This window comes from Hipposideros armiger, unplaced genomic scaffold (genome assembly GCF_001890085.2).
Source record: "Hipposideros armiger isolate ML-2016 unplaced genomic scaffold, ASM189008v1 scaffold_22, whole genome shotgun sequence".
Classification (NCBI taxonomy): Eukaryota; Metazoa; Chordata; class Mammalia; order Chiroptera; family Hipposideridae; genus Hipposideros; species Hipposideros armiger.
In genome coordinates, this window is record NW_017731372.1 from 6,655,127 (window position 1) to 6,672,048 (window position 16,922).

A 16,922-nucleotide genomic window follows, 5' to 3' on the forward strand; every position below is an offset into this window, starting at 1 on the left:
ACCATTGCGCTACTTGGCCGGCCCATACTTGGCTATTTTTTTTCCCACTCATCTGATCCATTTTAGTATTTTCCTGACATACTAATTTTTACTTATTTTTGCATTTAACTTTCTCTCCTCTATGTTTATTTCCCCTTGGTTTGTAGTGTTTGACTTGCGGTGTTTTTTCTTTTTCTTTAACAAGTTCCCCCGTTTTAAATTTGAAGATGTTTTTAAACCTCCATATTTTTCAGATTCTGCCAATTAATTGATATTTCTAGGCTCACACCAATTTTCATCGTGCCATACTCATTTAACCTCTTAGAACACAAATGTCATTGTTTGACATAATAAGAAATTAGTGTTTTTCTTGATTAACTTTTTATCAGAGAGCTAGATAGGCACATTGTTAGCTGGGATGGGGTGAAGGGAGTTATCTACCTAGCTCGCACATGCTGCTGTCTCACCCTCTCTCCTTCCCACCACATTTCTTCACTTTCTCAACTCCCTCTTATCCCCCAAACCCATTCCCCTAGCATTTGCCCTTCATAACAATGAAAAATTGGAAAAGAAAGTTTATACCAGGTCTGACAATTAAGTTCGTGAACTAGCCACTGTGCATGTACATTGGCAGCACTGTACAAACAGCTCGGTAAGGTTTTATAACCTTGGTATATCAGTGTCTCACAGCTGTGTTCGTGTCTACGTGTGGTGGTGTTCTGCTGAGTAGCGTTCATTATTGTGGTGTGTTTTTGTGTGTCGTCATGAGAATGCCTGAGCTTGAATTAGAGCAACAAACAAACATTAAATTTTTTGTTAAACTTGGCAAGAGTGGAAGTGAAATCAGGGACATGTTAGTCCAAGTTGATGGGGATAATGCCATGAGGAAAACAGCAGTGTACAGATGAATTAAATGTTTTTCTGAGGGGAGAGAACGCGTCACTGATGAAGAGAGGTCAGGGCAGCCAGTAATGAGCAGAACTGACGAAAACATTGCAAAAATTCGACAAATTGTATGTGAAAATTGTCGGCTGACTGTGAGAAGCATAGCAGACCAAAGAAACATCAATAGAGAAATAGGAAAACCTCAACTGAAAATCTTAGCATGAGAAAGGTGTGTGCAAAAATGGTCCGGAAGGAGCTCACCGATGAACAAAAGCAAAGGAGAGTCGAAGTTTGCCAACACCTCTTGGAGAGAAAAGACAATGATTTGGGCCGTGTTATCACTGGTGATGAAAAATGGGTGTACCTATATGACCCTGAAACAAAGTGTCAAAGTGCACAATGGAAGTCAGCCAATTCTTCACGACCAAAAAGTTCCGTCAGTCCAAATCAATCCAAATCAAGAGTCTAAACGATGTTGCTAACCTTTTTTGATATCAGGGATTATTCATTATGAATTTGTGCCAACTGGACAAACAGTTAATTAACCAAGTTTACTATCTGGAAGTGCTGAAAAGGCTGCTTGAAAAAGTTAGACGACCTGAACTTTTCGCCAACAATTCATGGCTCTTGCATCACGACAATGCACCAGCTCACACAGCACTGTCTGTGAGGGAGTTTTTAGCCAGTAAACAAATAACTATGTTGGAACATCCTCCCTACTCAGGTAATCTGGCCCCCAATGACTTCTTTCTTTACCCAAAGATAAAGGAAATATTGAAAAAAGACATTCTGATGACATTCAGGACATCAAGGGTAATATGACGACAGCTCTGATGGCCATTCCAGAAAAAGTTCCAAAATTGCTTTGAAGGGTAGATTAGGTGCTGGTGTCGGTGCATAGCTTCCCAAGGGGAGTACTTCAAAGGTGACCATGGTGATTGATATTCAGCAATGAGGTATGTAGCGCTTTTAATAGGATGAGTTTGCAAACTTAATTGCCAGATCTCGTACCTTGAAGGAGAGTTTGGGGTTTCATGTGCAATAGTGTACAACTGCAAGGAGTGATTCCTTCTAAAACTTCTGTTCTTGATGGTCTATATTTTGTGTCTTCCAAGTGAACAAGGACCTACTGCTAAAAAGAACCTCAAGTGAGGCATGACATTGGTGTTTTCACTGTAGTTTTTTAAAAAATCTGTGTATCTCTTTCATAATCTGGAAGGGTTTTTTTGGGAGAAGAGGTCTTATTTTATTCAACTTTTTATCTCTAGCAGCTAACATAGGGTCGGAACCAGTAACAGTAAATGTTGGATTTTTGGGGAGGTGTTTAGTTACTGTCTACCTCATACAAACTTTTCAGGATTATCAGAAAAATTATTTTGAGATGCTTGTCCATTACATTTTTCTGTTCTGGCTTCTTATTCAGTCTTATTCCTTTGCACTTAACCTTTATTTCTACTGCCTAAAAAATCCAGTAATGACTTCAGGGACAAAGTTTATAAACACTTTTGTACTGCTTAGCAACCAAAGTGATTGAGACTTGTACAATTTGAAGTCAGGCGTGGGTTTGAATTCCAACTTGTCACTTACTAGTTATGTGACTGAAGTAAAGTTACTGAACCCCTCCAAACCCGTTTCCTCATCTGTGAAATGAAAAGAACAATACATACTTTCTTATTTTAAAGAATAAACGAGAATGTGTGGACTTAAAGTGCCTGACACGTTTGGACATTAAAATAGTTACTATTTTGGTTCATTAATTGATACTGTTTTTGACTTCAGTTTCCAGGAATATGGATCTACTGGAGCAGCCCATGCTGATAGTGAATATGAGAGAAGAATGATGTCTGTATATAATCATGTCTTGGAGGAGGTGGAATCACTCAGTCGGAAATATACCCCTGTTTCTTATATGGCAAGTGGCACTTGTTTTATTGAGTTTCTATTATGTGGAAGTGGGTTTTTTATCCATTCCTGACACTTACTGAAACTCTGTGACTTCAACAAATTAACTTCTCTGAGCCTCTTTCCTCTTGTAACAGGGTTAATATAGTCCCCACCTCATAGCATTGTCAGGAGGATGAAGTGAGAAGATGATCTGTGGAAGCACTTAGCACATCTGTAGCTGCTCTTAACATGTCAAATCTGCTCTACCAGAATGCAGTTAAAACTTCTTTTTTCTTTTTTAATAAGTTAATTGAAGTTGCAGTTGTTCTCATCCCTGGCTACACATTAAAATCACTTTGGGAGCTTTTTAAAAAATATGTGAGTACCCAGGCCCAACTTCAGACCAATTAATTCTGAACCTGTGCGGCTGAGGCCCAGCCATGAGTATTTTGAAAAGCTCCCAGGTAATGCTGTCATGCCACCAGGGTTGAGAACCACTGGCCAATTGAAACACAAAGAACAGGGCTTGTTATCTGATTGGCAGTAAATCAGTTCCTGCCAGGCGATGCCGTTGATATCTTTCGGTGTACTTGTCCACGTTTAGCCTGCTGATCTCTGCTTTCTTTGGCACTGTCGAGCACTGGCTCCTTATTCAGTCTTCTCCCCTGACTTCCCAGTCAGAGGACAGACTGCCACACTCTCACCCAGATTTTCTCCTCCCTGTCTGGCCACTCTCCAGTGTCTTAGTCAGCTCAGACTCCTCTAACAAAATGCCATAGATTGGGTGGCTTAAACAACAGATATTTATTTGTTCCTCATAGTTTTGGAGGCTGGCAAGTCCAGGATAAAGGTGCAAGCCAGTTCAGTCCCTGGTGAGAGCCCTGTTGCTGGCTTGCAGACTGCCACTTTCTCACGGTGTCCTCACATGTTGGAAAGAGAGACAGAGAGACAGCTCTGGTCTCTCTCTTCTTAGAAGGACACTAACCCCATCATGGGGGGTTCCCCATCCTCATGACCTCATCTAAACCTAGTCACCTCCCAAAGGCCCCACCTCCAAACATTAACACATTGGGAGTTAGGGCTTCACCATGTGAGTTTGGAGAAGACACATGCATTCAGGCTGTAACACCCTGTCTTTGAACTTGACTCCGTGGAGAGCCATTCTTGTCCTGGCCAACCATTAGATGCTGGGATTCCCTGTAGCTGTCATCTGGTTCCCACTCTTCTCATACTGTCCTCATCATTTATCAAGTGTTTTAGAAGAAATTGGCAGGATGATTAAAGAGTTAGATTAGATTTTAAGGACAAATACTTTCCTTGATATACAGCTTTCCTATGAGATTGTCAATATGTATTGAATTGAGTTGACACGTGTAGCTGTTTGACACGGAGATTGGTTGCTAGGGGAGATTGTAAAGATTATCTTTGAAGTAAACATACATCTGTGTGCAACATTGATTAAATTATTTTCATATTCCCTCTAAGCTGCACCCTAAGAAATTAAGTGGATGCCAAATAGTAACTTGAGTTTGATGGAGTTGAATCCACTGAATATAATGGAAATAAGAAGTTTCTGCCCAGCAGGAAACACAGTACAAAGAAGAAAGTCCTGGGTTCAGATTCTGCCCCTGCCACTCAGCAAGTCTGAGATTTTAGACAAAATACTAACATTGTTTTTCTATGACATGGAAAAAATATCTACCTCTTAGGGTTACTGTGAAGTTTAAATGAAATAATGTGTATTGCCTGGCACAGCACCTGGCCTGGCATATAAAGAGTGGTTTAATAAATGTTAATTCTCTTTTTCTCTCCACATTGTATTTTATAAATTTGATCCTTTCTGAACCCCACATTCAGTTCCACAAGTATTTATTGGATCCTCAGAATAGAAAAATGACAAAAACACAGCAGGGTCTTCCCTGGAATTGTCTGTAGTGTAATAAGAAAGAAAGATTTCATCAACAAACACCATACAGTATATATGTAGTATAGAGTTCTGCATGAGGTAGACACGTAGCACAAAAGAGAAGGTAATTTACGAGTATGTCAGAAGACAGACAAAATGGGGCGAGGGTGCAGTCGGCAGAAGATGTCTTGGCCTATGAGTTTTCCAGGCAAGTAAGGAAGGGTCGGGAACTTCAGGCAGAGAACAACCTGTTTGAAAGCAGAGGCATGAAATAGCACGAGAACAGTCTTCTGGGAACAGTTTGTTATTACTGCAGCATGATGTCAGGCTAGGGACAGGAGAGGCAGGCAGAGGCCAGGTGACGAGAGGCTTCGAACACAGTGTTAAGGAGTTTGCACGTTATCCTGTAGGCACTGGGGTGCTTTCTAGACATTTTTAATGGGTAGGAAGATAAGTGGTTAAGATTGTACATTGTTACGTAGGAGCAGAAAAGTAATGGCTTGGAGGGCACGAAATTAGAGGAAAGAAGAGTAAACAAGGGTTCTACAGTAATTCAAGGTAAGGGCCTAGCTAGTAATAATGGCAGTAGGAATGGGAACAAGTACATGAGAAAGATATTCAGGGGTAATATTTTCAAGACTTGATTTTTTTTTTTTTTTTAATGTGCGGATGGAGACATGACCTCCAGGTTTCCAGCTTAGGTGACCAAGTACGCAAGTGGGTGATCCTTTCCTGAAAGAATGTAGAGGAATGGTGGAAGAAGATGCAGGCTTCCTTTTTAAACATCTGGCTGTCTTGTGGGCAGTTGGTTAATAGCTCTGATGTGGGAAGGAGGAGACGGGCTGGAATGCATGTAAGGTCATGAGCTTGGAGGCTGTTCAGGGCATTTAAGAAATGAACAAAGAAACAGAATCTTAGGAAAGAAAATGGAGAAGTGAGGGCAGGGGCCATTAAGTGGAGTTTCATGGAAGAAGAGCATTATCAGGTACCACAGAAATGTCAAACAATACAAGGCCTGAAAAGGATTGGATTTGGCAGTGAAGAGCGTGCTGGTGATGCGCTAGTCCTGCTGGTTTACTAACCGCAATGAGTGATTTCACATCTGCAGACTGTTACTGTAATAGATAGTAACATGCTGCTAAGCATACCACCTGCGGAGCTGTGCCCAAGGTGCAGTGACCTCAGAGGCAGTCCTGCTGTCCCTCTGGGGAGCTGCAGAATCTGCGTGCTTTTAAAAGGGAAGATAGTGCCTTTTTGCCTGGGAACAGCCTGAGGTCACTTGGGGTCCTCTAAGTTCGTGTTTAAAGATGTTTCTCTCCGTAAACACTATTGTGGCATCAAAGGTTCTACCACAGGTAGGATGTCCCTGTAAATGCTTCCCAGATTCCTTGTTGCAGGAAGATGAATAGTGGTGCTGTTTTAGCAGTTAAGCCTGAAGAAATAGAACCAATGTCTTTAAATCTGTGCTGGGATTATCTCAAGTAATAGACCTGCTATTTGCATGTATCAGGAGTCTGTTGGGCACAAAATATTCAGTAGGCTGAAACCCGTGTGCAGTGGATTCTGGCTTTCAGCCATAATGCCCAACTTTTTATTTTTTATTTTATTTATTTACTTATTTATTTATTTAATTTGTTTAGCTGAGCCATCCTGCCACCTGTTGTCAGCTCAGCAGCAGCTCAGCTCGGGCCAGGACTCGAACCGCTATTGATCAAAGCTCACACTCTTGAGCGAGCTCTTAACCAACTGAGCCACTCGGCCGGCCCCATAATGCCCAACTTTTTTTTTTTTAAAGATTTTTATTGGGGAATTGGAGGGATGGGAACAGTGCTGGGGAGTTGGGGGAATGGGAACAGACAAGTTGCTGTCGTTTTGTTCTTCAATCTAGTTGTGGAGGATGTTGCTTCACTGGCCCAAGTTGGCACCATCATTGCGCTCTTCTCTGGCGAGGCAGATCAGTCGCCGGCTTCTGGACGGCCGCTCACTGCGGCTGCTGGCCGCTCACGCTGGCTGCTGGCCACACACGGTAGCCCATGGCAACCCACTGCCACAGGGACTGCAGCCCACGCCGTCGCCGGCGACTCATGGCAGCCCAGCTCCAGGTAGAGCTGTTGTTCAGCATCTCAGCTGCGGAGGGCAGTGTCACTGGCCCTCATATGTGGGATCCGAACCGGGGCCCTCTGGCATCCCAAGCGAGTTCTTAACCATCGCGCCACTCGGCCGGCCCCGCCCAACTTTTTAAAAATGTTTACAGCACAGGCAACTAGGTGACACCCTACTAAGAAGCAGGCGCTTAGAACAGATGGCATACTGTATAATGGAGTGCTTTTTCACCCTGTGGTGCTTTGGTGGGGGCGGGGCGCTGAGAAGGGAGTAGAGTGAGGAGGGGACAGTAGACTAAGCAGGAATAGTTCTGGGTCACCCAGAGTTTTAAGTGTTCTGATGGTGCTCTAACATATTTTTCTATTTAGTTTGCAAATCATTGGTGAAATGGAATAAAAATCACTAAACTAAGAGTCAGGCAACCTAGATTCCAGTTCCAGCTTGTTCTGTTGCCTATCTAGGTGATCTCTGTCATCATCAAAATTGAGGATTACACTAGGTGATCTTTAAAATAGCTTTAATGGTTTTACGGGTGTATACTTAACCTCCATACTCATCAAGTCATATACATTAAATATATACACCTTTTTGTCTGTCATTTGTACATCAATAAAGTGGTTTTAAAATAAATAACTAATCAGCCTTTGAACTCTTAAATTCTGGTTCTTCGGCCCTTTTCACTAAGCCTCAAAGGAGTCACTATACTGTTACTATTACTCTGCAGTAATGCTGGGGTTTTCAAAACTCAGTTAAATTTGCTCAATAGATTTTAGAAATAAGGCACTTCATTAAAGTTGCAGAATGCCATAGAGTTGGACTATACTGTCATCCTTAACCTGAGCTCCAGGAAGCTTCCACCATTGCTCACTCTGTGGGGACCCATGGTTATTATTGACTTTGAAATACTCTATATGAGCGTTTGTAACTTTCAAATTTCTTCCTAAAAGTACCATTTGTTGATGAAATTTGGGAATTTATTTTCATTTGATTTACTTTCTTTTCCCCCCAGCACACAGCATGCCTCTGCAATGCCATCATCGCTTTGCTGAAAGTTCCTCTTTCATTTCAGAGATATTTTTTCCAGAAACTGCAGTCTACCAGCATTAAGGTAATATGGGAAGAATACTAAGGCTAATATAGACTAAAAACCCAGTTATATCTGCAGATTAAGTAGGACATAGCTCTGCTTCAGGATCTTACCTTTGGTTTTCATAAAACTTATGCTTTTTAGTTGTAAGCCTTTCTTCCCTTGACCAGCTGGTTTGGTGAAAGGAATGGGACCCTGTCATCACCAAGTGCATTGGGACAGACATGTGGGTACTTGGAGCTCTGTCCCTTGGCTCCCTACTCCAGGAATAAGTTGAGTGGGTAGCCTGTGCAAGGATCTTGACTGAGCCCACCGCTGATCACCATCTTTGAATGAATCAGGTCTAGTAAACATCGCCAGTCCTAACTCCAAAGCACTTTTGTCTTTGAAAAACAGGTTTTGAGGAGCTGGCCAATGAGTAGAGTTAGTATTTTTAAATATTTAAGCCACCCAAGATTCAAAAGCTATTTTTGATTCAAAGAATGGAATTGTTGGGAAAGGGGGGGAGATTGTCACTTCTGAGAGATTTACTGGATCACCCTCTCAGTAAATGTCATCAGTGTAATTTGCATCCATTCAAATGCTTTCGGTTGCAGATAACAAAGCATGCTATTTCAAAATGGCCTGAATAATAAGGAAAATTGATTATCTAGGTAAGAAGCCCAAAGGTAGCAGGTTCCCAGAGTTGATTAGTTCAGTGACTCAAAAACATCAAAAAGACCCAATTTCTTCCATGTTTTCATTTAGCAAGACTTGAGCTTTCTGTAGTTGAAGTATATTTAAGATGTTTAGTATGTGTTTAAAGAAAAACTATACTAATGGGAGATTTAAAATGTCACTTAGTTCATTTGTAGAAACTGACTTTTATACCATGGTGACTTGTTTGTGTATGTAATCCTAGAATTTCAAGTTCATTTGCATTTGAATATAGTCAATTTAAAATTGCCTAAGACCAAAGAGACAGCAGCTGGACATGAAAGTTTACATAGTGTATTTATTTCCCTACTAGAATCGGTTCATTGTCAAAGTAATGCACCCCTCCCCCTGAAATTGGAAGAATAGTGGTTTCACTATTTTCTAATCCTGTTATTCTCAAACAGAACTGGGGTTCAGAGGTGGAAAAAAAAGCAAAATGGGTATTTAAAAGGAGGCATTAGGAATAAGGAACCCTTGACTTGAAAGGTAACATCTGTCTGGTTGTCTCAACACAGTCAGGTCATGCGTGCGTGTGTGCGTGCGTGTGTGCGTGTGTGTGTAACGTTTAACCTATAACCAACGATTAGCACAGATGTGTTTGTTGGAAGGATGCTTGTTCTTGGTTGTTGGCATTTATTTTAATGTTGGTGTTCCAGCTTGCTCTGTCACCATCCCCGCGGAACCCTGCCGAGCCCATCGCTGTCCAGAATAACCAGCAGCTGGCGCTGAAGGTAGAGGGAGTGGTTCAGCACGGCTCTAAACCAGGACTCTTTCGCAAAATTCAGTCGGTCTGTCTGAATGTTTCTTCCACGCTACAAAGTAAATCTGGACAAGACTATAAGGTAATTTAGAAAAGAGGCAAAATTGTAATGTGAATTTTATCAACTCATTGATGGAAATTTCCCAGTGTTTTTCATAGTTAAGCAGATAGCATTTCTTCCCAAGGAATCAGATGGACATGGGTTAAAAGCACATATTGGGGTTTGAGTGGCTGATAAACAACACTTCTATTTTCTCTGCCGGAACCAGTTGATAGACAAAGCATCCAGGCAGGCAGAGATCACACTGTGAGTGGTGTTACTGTTACAGCCATGGGGAAAGCTAGCGCAGGTGCCTGGCGGAAAGGACTTCCTAGCCCAGCCAGCCTCAGCCAGTACACACCAGAGCCTGCCCCGTAAAACTGATGGCAGAAAGGAACACCCTGAAGCTCACACAAGAAGGGAAAGAGAAGGTGCTTAGCTCCCCATGCCCAGGTCCCACCCTGAAACTTAACAGTCGGTCGGTCTCACCTCCCCCTGGAGACCAACACTGTTCATCTAATCCATGTGGAGGGGAACATCAGGAGTGGAGAAGAAGCATCTCCCTTGCTCCCCTGCCCCCAAAACAACACATCTATTTATTTTTCTCAACTTGAAGTAAATTTTAGCATTTTCAAATAAAAAGTAGCATTGGCATGCCCTGCAGATAACCCTACAGATAGAACCCTAGGAATTGACTGCTTTGTGAAATCATGAGGTGCGTTAACCAAAATCATATGTACTTTGTTAGCCAAAACTAAGGTTCTGAATCTGTGCCCATGAAACACCAACCTTCCAAATGTAGACTGTTTCTCTCTTTAGACATGCCACTTTCCAGCTCCTTGGTGGTTTATTCACAGTAAATGAAGCAAGGTGTCCAATACACAGTTGTATGAACAGAGTTGTTCAAATGCCCAAATTGGTTTCATCCACGTTTATTGTGGGCATGAACTGAGGTTCGTAGCAAGGAAAGGAGCAGTGGTAAAGATAGAAAAAGAGGGCATTTTATTCCCTTTGGTGGTTTTCGTCCAAAAAGCCAAGGGAAGGTTTGGTTTAAGCCGTCATTACTTTCTTTACTTTGGTAACTTACCCTCTCTGGCACTCTGCCTGCTCTGATAAGGCTCAGCCCTCATTCTCTTCCTCTCTCTTGGCTTTCGTGACACAAAGTGTGGTGCCTTCTGTTGCCACTCAGTAACTATTTGGTGACTGATGAAAAAAAATCACTTACTGTATTTAGAATACAGCTGTTAACGTTTGCGTGACCTCCGTTGTCACAAGATCATAATGAGAATTTACATACTTGTCTGTGTCTGCAGCTCTCTCCTCCCTTGGAATTTAAAAGAGCAGTAACCATGATTCTCTTCGTTCCTTGCCTATAATAGCCCCTATTAAGAAAAAAACCATTTAAACTGAGAAGTACTGGTCATCTGCTTACTGACTTACCTCTTGAGACGCATTGACTAAAGTCAGGAAGCTGGTCTAATGAGCCATGTTGTCACAGCTGCTCTGTAATGTGACTTGCAGACGCCTAGTTTGCAACTTAAAGTGCATCATCCATTCAGAGGGATCGGGTCCTTTTCTGCCTCTTAAGGAAGTTCTTGTTTGATAGGCATGTCTTTAGGGAAATAAAAACCCTGCAAAAGTTGAATGTGCAAACAAAAAAACAAGAAAAGACCTATAGATAATTCCAAGATCCTGAATTGGTTGGTGACTTCATTTCATTAATGTTATAGGTAAATGACTCTGGGAAACTGACCTCATGTTAACTGCTTATTGAGACAAAGCTTCAGGGCACTTTATATAATTAATTATACAACAGAAACACACACAAACGTAGATCAATCTGGTCAAATATTCATTGAGATTACCTCTATATGCATTCTCAGAATAATACTTCATTTTGGGTAGAGGTAAGGCGCCAGCAGGTGTACCCTTTGTTCTTGGAAGAACAGAGTGCCTGGCTAGATAAATGAATGAACCCACAATCTGTGTTTTACAGTATATGTGATTATTAAGGGAGCATGTGCAAGTTCTAAAGTTAATTCTAAAGTTAATATTGAGGGAGGAATCACTGTATTAAGACACACAAAATCAGATTAGTGAGGAGGGAAAAACCTAACTTATATGCACTTAGTGTTGTGTTCCTTTTCAGTCTCTTGGATTTTAAACTCCCTGAAACAGGTGGCTGCACCCTGTTTCTTCAGAATTCTCTTCAGAGTACAGAAGGATGGGGGTTGGGTAAGCAAATGTAGGGGAGGAAAGATTTCTCTTCCACCGTCTTAGAGTCTCCAGCTGGGCCCAAGATTAAACTGACATTAAGGCAGATTAACAGAAGGGCATACAAGTGTTACGAAAATCTTACATGTCAATGGAAGTCTTCACAAGAGAATAAAGACCCGAAGAAGTGACCAGAGCAAAATGCTTATATACCTTTTAGACACAGAAACAATAGATTTGTGATGAAATGACAAGACAAAGGGGTTTGGGCTCAGGGCAGTAAATTATGGGGAAGTGAGAAGGAGATCTGTCAGGGCAGTGGGTGGGACTAGTGGAATACAAGTGTTATTTTAGTAGGTTGGTTTGTACAGAACATTTCAGCATCGATTCCCAGTCTCTGGTGATAGCATGTTCTTCTCTTCCTGGTATAGGGAAGCCACCTTTCTCATGGGAAATTTCACGACCTGTTTTTGATAAAAAGGCAGGTCAGAGAGCCTATTATTTCTTAAGTACCGTTAGCTCAAAATAATCAGTATGCCAAAGCAGCATGTTCTGGGGTGGCATGTCCTGAACTCCTTTACTAGGAAGAAAGGCCAGCATATGAAGGGGATGAGAAAGGCTCTGGAGTTCATTCTGCTTGAGGTTAGTGAGGAGGCAGCATTACTTCATAACTAAGGGTGTAGGCTGTGGAGTTAGCCTGCCTAGGTTCAGATGCCTGCTCTACCACTCATTAGCTGTGCAACCTAGGAGAAATTACTTAACCTCTCTGTTTTCTCATCTATAAAGGAAGGATAATAACGGTACCTACCTGTTGGTTGTTTGCGTGTATTACAAGTACATAAGCACTTAGGCAGGGCCTAGCTCATAGTAAGCACTCAATAAATGTTAGCTGTTGTTATTATTTAACAATTCTTTTATTCCAGATACCCATTGACAATATGACCAATGAGATGGAGCAGAGGGTTGAGCCTCATAATGATTACTTTAGTACTCAATTTCTGTTGAACTTTGCCATCCTTGGAACACACAACATTACAGTGGAATCGTCAGTGAAAGACGCCAATGGTATCGTATGGAGGACTGGTCCCAGAACTACCATATTTGTCAAATCCCTGGAGGACCCTTATTCGCAGCAAATTCGCCTACAGCAGCAGCAAGCCCAGCAACCATTACAACAGCAGCAGCAGCGAAACGCCTACACGCGCTTTTAGCCACACGACGAATGCTCTACAGACTTGACAGGGATTGATCAAATTGTCAAAAATAATTTGCTTTTTCATACGATTCAGATACAAAAGTTATAATGTGGAGTCCATTTACTCATTGGTTTCTGCAGTGTAATACTCTGAAAAATGATTTTTTTCTTAAAAACTTCATTTGAGAAATAATTGGGTTCCTAACCAGAAATATTTTTTTCCTTGTTTCTTTAACCAAGTTCTTTATCTCATATTTAACATTTTCATTTTTTTGTTACTATTTTTACTGTTGCTGAGCCTTTTCTTTTTCTTTCAAGAAAAGTCACATATTGGGATCACTGAATTCGTGAATTTGACTGTTTCTCTACCTAAATGTATCATTTACTGCTGACACACACCTCTGATTCTGAGCTATTCTTTGGAAAGCTCTGACCAGTAGGTGCAGGGTTCACCCATGTAGTAGGAACGGAGCCCTCCCATAGATGGACCTGGAAGTGTCCCCTGACACGTCTGTCTTCTGAATTGAGAGCAGGCAGTCTGACAGAACTGAAACATCCTGCTATATTATTTCAACCACCTACCTATCTGTTCTGTGCTAAAGCAATCTTAATTTATTGTTTTAGTATTTAATTGACCCGAAGAGCAGCTAACAATTACATAGAAAGATTGGAGATTAACAGTTTGGTTTTTTCTAATGTGTGTGATTGTATATACATTGTACATTGTTTCAAAGAGTGAAAAAAATCACTCACTTTTAATATCTTAATGTGTTAAGGTAGAAGGGTAGCTCTTGTCCTTTGATTAGTTTAGTTTCTTCTTGGCGAGTTCTGTAATGCTGGACTTGATTGTCCTTAAAGAACAGTCTCTTTATAACACAACCTCAATTAGTTGGGATGCTCAGGGAATAGAAGTTTTCTGGTTAGCCAGGAAACCCCTTTTTTTCAATACTGGTTGAAAACCATTATAAAATCTAATAATAATATACTTTCTTAACACAGTGTACAAGACATAATTTAACTGTTCTTTCTTGGTTTCCGGTCAGTCAGTGCTTCAGGGTCATGGTTTGTAAACACCAGGAGTCACAGGATTGTAGATATTAACGTGGACACTTGGGCTGGAAGCAGTTCCTAACGTGAAGCAGGCACATTCCTTGGAAGTTTCTTTTTTAAATAAATCTCTCAATTTCATTGCTTATGTTTTGCTTTTTCTCTTTAAAGTTGACATTGGCTCAGAAGAAAGACAGAATTTAAAGAAAAAAGTGAGATTTTTTTTTTTTTCTTACCGTATGGCCTCTGGGTGAGAAGTGATTGATAGCTCAGGTCCTCTAAGATCGCTTGGCTTCATGAGCTCTTCTCCCACACAGCACGTTTCACTGCCAGTAGCCAGATCACTGTCCACTGTGATGACATCCCTTTAGACGTGGCCCGCTTGTACCCAGTGCCTGATGTACACAGTCGTGACAGCGCCTGGGGACAAGCTTTAGGAGGAACAGCCAGAGTGGTGTGGAGGACATGTGCAGGGCCCGTGTCCTTCCACCAGGTGTGGAGAGAGCTGAGTCGGAAAGAATGGGTTCCACTTTGGGCTGTGATGAATTAGCTCTGTGACCTGGGGCAAGTCAGTTTATCTCTGTAGACTTTAGTTTTCTTGTCTATAAAATGACTGAATTAGACTGGCTGGCTTGCCTCCAGTCTAGAGTTTGTTATCAGCTGAGTGGTTGAGAGCCTAAAGAATAAATAAATACAATAAGGTTCTTAAATGGGGAAAAACCTTTTTTCCCCCCATTAAATGGCTCTTTTCAGAAGGGAATTTTACCATGTCAATTTCAGGTGTCGGGTACTGTTTCAAGGCAGAATTCTCTAGAAATGAAGCAAATCTTGCAAGTCACCAATTCCCCCAATTCCCTTTGAGACCTTCCCAAATTTTACGTTCTGAAAAGATTGGTTTTTGATAGCTCTAGTTATAAACTTGTTGATTTGGTATACTATAGGGCCCATGGCACAAACTTGGAATTATTAAAATAAAAACATCCAAATAGTTCAGAGTATGAAAATAACTTTGTAAAGCAAAAATAAGCTGTTCGTTTCAGTATGCCCACTAGACCCAGTATTGGGACACTGTCTAATGTTATGTTTGGTAGAATATCTACTGCATTTTTGGCATCAGCTGTTCAACAATTATTTGTGGAGCAAGGAAACTTTATAATTTAACACAATATTAATGAATGAAAAGAAAAAGAAATACTCAAGGAACTATGCAGAAAAGAAAAATATACACATACTGATTGAAGTCATCATGTTCCCTGAACTTAGAAATATGGATAATAAAGGACCACTGGCTGATTCTAGGAAGACAGAAGTGATTTTTCTCAGTGTGTAGTGACTTTGCCCTATAACCTGATGGCTAAGAGTACAGCCTCTGGAGCCGCACTGCCCTGGTCCACATCCTCACTGTCTAACTTGGTGACCTTGAAGAAGCTACTTGGTCTTTCTATGGCTCAATTTCCTGATTCCTAAAATTGGGAAGCATAATAGTGCCTCATGGGGTAGGTGTGAGGATTAAGTGAGTTAATACAGAATTACTACATGTAAAGCACTTAGAACCTGCCTACCACGTAGAAGGTAGGCGTATAAGTGTTTGCTATCATTATCATCCTCATTAGTCTTTCACTGTGTTAGATCAGTTCTTAATCTTAGCATTTCATTTATTCACAATAAAAGGTACCCTTTCTGTGCTACTAAACACATTGAAACTATATTCCATTTGGGTACATTGAGTAATAGCAAAGTAACTTACGTTGACGTAAACAAAACGGAATTTCTACAGTGCTGTAAATCCTATTTAATTAAAATAGTTAAAGACAAACATACAAAGAAAATTGTGAAAATACTTTCTAAAGCTACTGATTGCCATCGAGGGTGATACCAGTAGGATATTGACTATTTAGAAGTTAAAAGGTACTATTATATTCTAGTTTAAGAGATTTTGTAATATGACCTTCCTAGCTCAAAACAACCAACGTGTTGTAATTTGCAACTGGAGGCTGTATGTCACTTTTTACATTAAGGTACGACTCAAAAGAAGAACAAAGGATTCCAGAGATGTCGGTTTACCTTCTATTTGTAAAACTCACTTGCCATGGGTCCTTGGATAGGTCCCTTGATCTTTCTGTACCAATATCTGCTGGCGGTATTGAGAATAAGATGACCCTGCCACCAGGTATGTAGAGTATATGCAATGCTGCCCAATAGAACTTTCTGTGATGATGGAAATGTTTTAAGTCTGCTATCCAATATAGCCACTAGCCACATATAGCTATTGAGTATCAAAATATCAGGGGTGCCAAAAAAAATGTATACAAGCAGACACTTTGGTCACAGTTGCTCAGGCAGCAGTTCACCGTCATCAGAAGTGTCTGGACGCTGATGGTAACCACTTTGAGCACCTCTTGTAATTGCAGAAGTCAAACATGACTTGTAGTCATCTTTTGTTACCGGTATATATCGAGCATTACAATTTTAATAGTTTTTCCCTTTCTTAAAACGTGTAGACATTTTTTTCCCACGCCCTGTATGGCTAGTGCGACTGAATCTTTTATTTACTTTTAATTCAGTTAAATTTAAATAGACTCGTGGCAACTGCCTGTAGAATTCAACAGTGCAAGAGTGAGAAGTAAAGAAATAAGATTCACTATTACGTTAGGACCTAGAAAACTTGTAAGGGGTCTACATTGGAATTCTTTGGTGCACCAAAGATTTCACACGGAAGAGTATAAATAAAAAGGTGTGTGGCGTTTGTGTGTTTGCTTCGCATCTGGTGATACACGACTGTGTTGCTCAACCAAACACCCTACCCCATTCTTTCTATAATGCACCCTTGGATTTAGCCTTTATCACTCACCAACATTAAAAGTATGATGGGATGTATTGAGAAGTCCCAAAATTGGTTTAGCTTTCCTACCAACAGCACTATAGGAAGTTATGGTCTTCTTTCCATTTCTTGCCCAAGAACACAAAGCCTTTTTATCATGGGCTGTGTATTTTATTGGCCTGGCTGGAACTAGTCCATTATCCTGTGGTACGTAGTCTCAAGTGCTCATCCTATGAGCAATTTAATTTATAATTATAATTGGTTATTTAAACAGAGTGAGTCATGTTTGTTTTTTTTAAATGACG

At 40.8% G+C, this 16,922-nt stretch overlaps 1 protein-coding gene across 1 annotated transcript in view; it reads left to right on the forward strand.

Annotated features, from left to right (window-relative positions):
* The window catches only part of INTS7 (integrator complex subunit 7), a 59,590-nt gene extending 45,646 nt beyond the window's left edge, over positions 1-13,944 (forward strand). Inside the window, exons 15-18 of the mRNA XM_019635457.1 lie at positions 2,644-2,776; positions 7,767-7,865; positions 9,197-9,382; positions 12,478-13,944. Of these exons, the coding sequence (XP_019491002.1) occupies positions 2,644-2,776; positions 7,767-7,865; positions 9,197-9,382; positions 12,478-12,765 (706 nt within the window). The 3' untranslated portion in view covers positions 12,766-13,944. The remainder of the gene's footprint in view (positions 1-2,643; positions 2,777-7,766; positions 7,866-9,196; positions 9,383-12,477) is intronic.
* Positions 13,945-16,922: the final 2,978 nt, after the last annotated feature.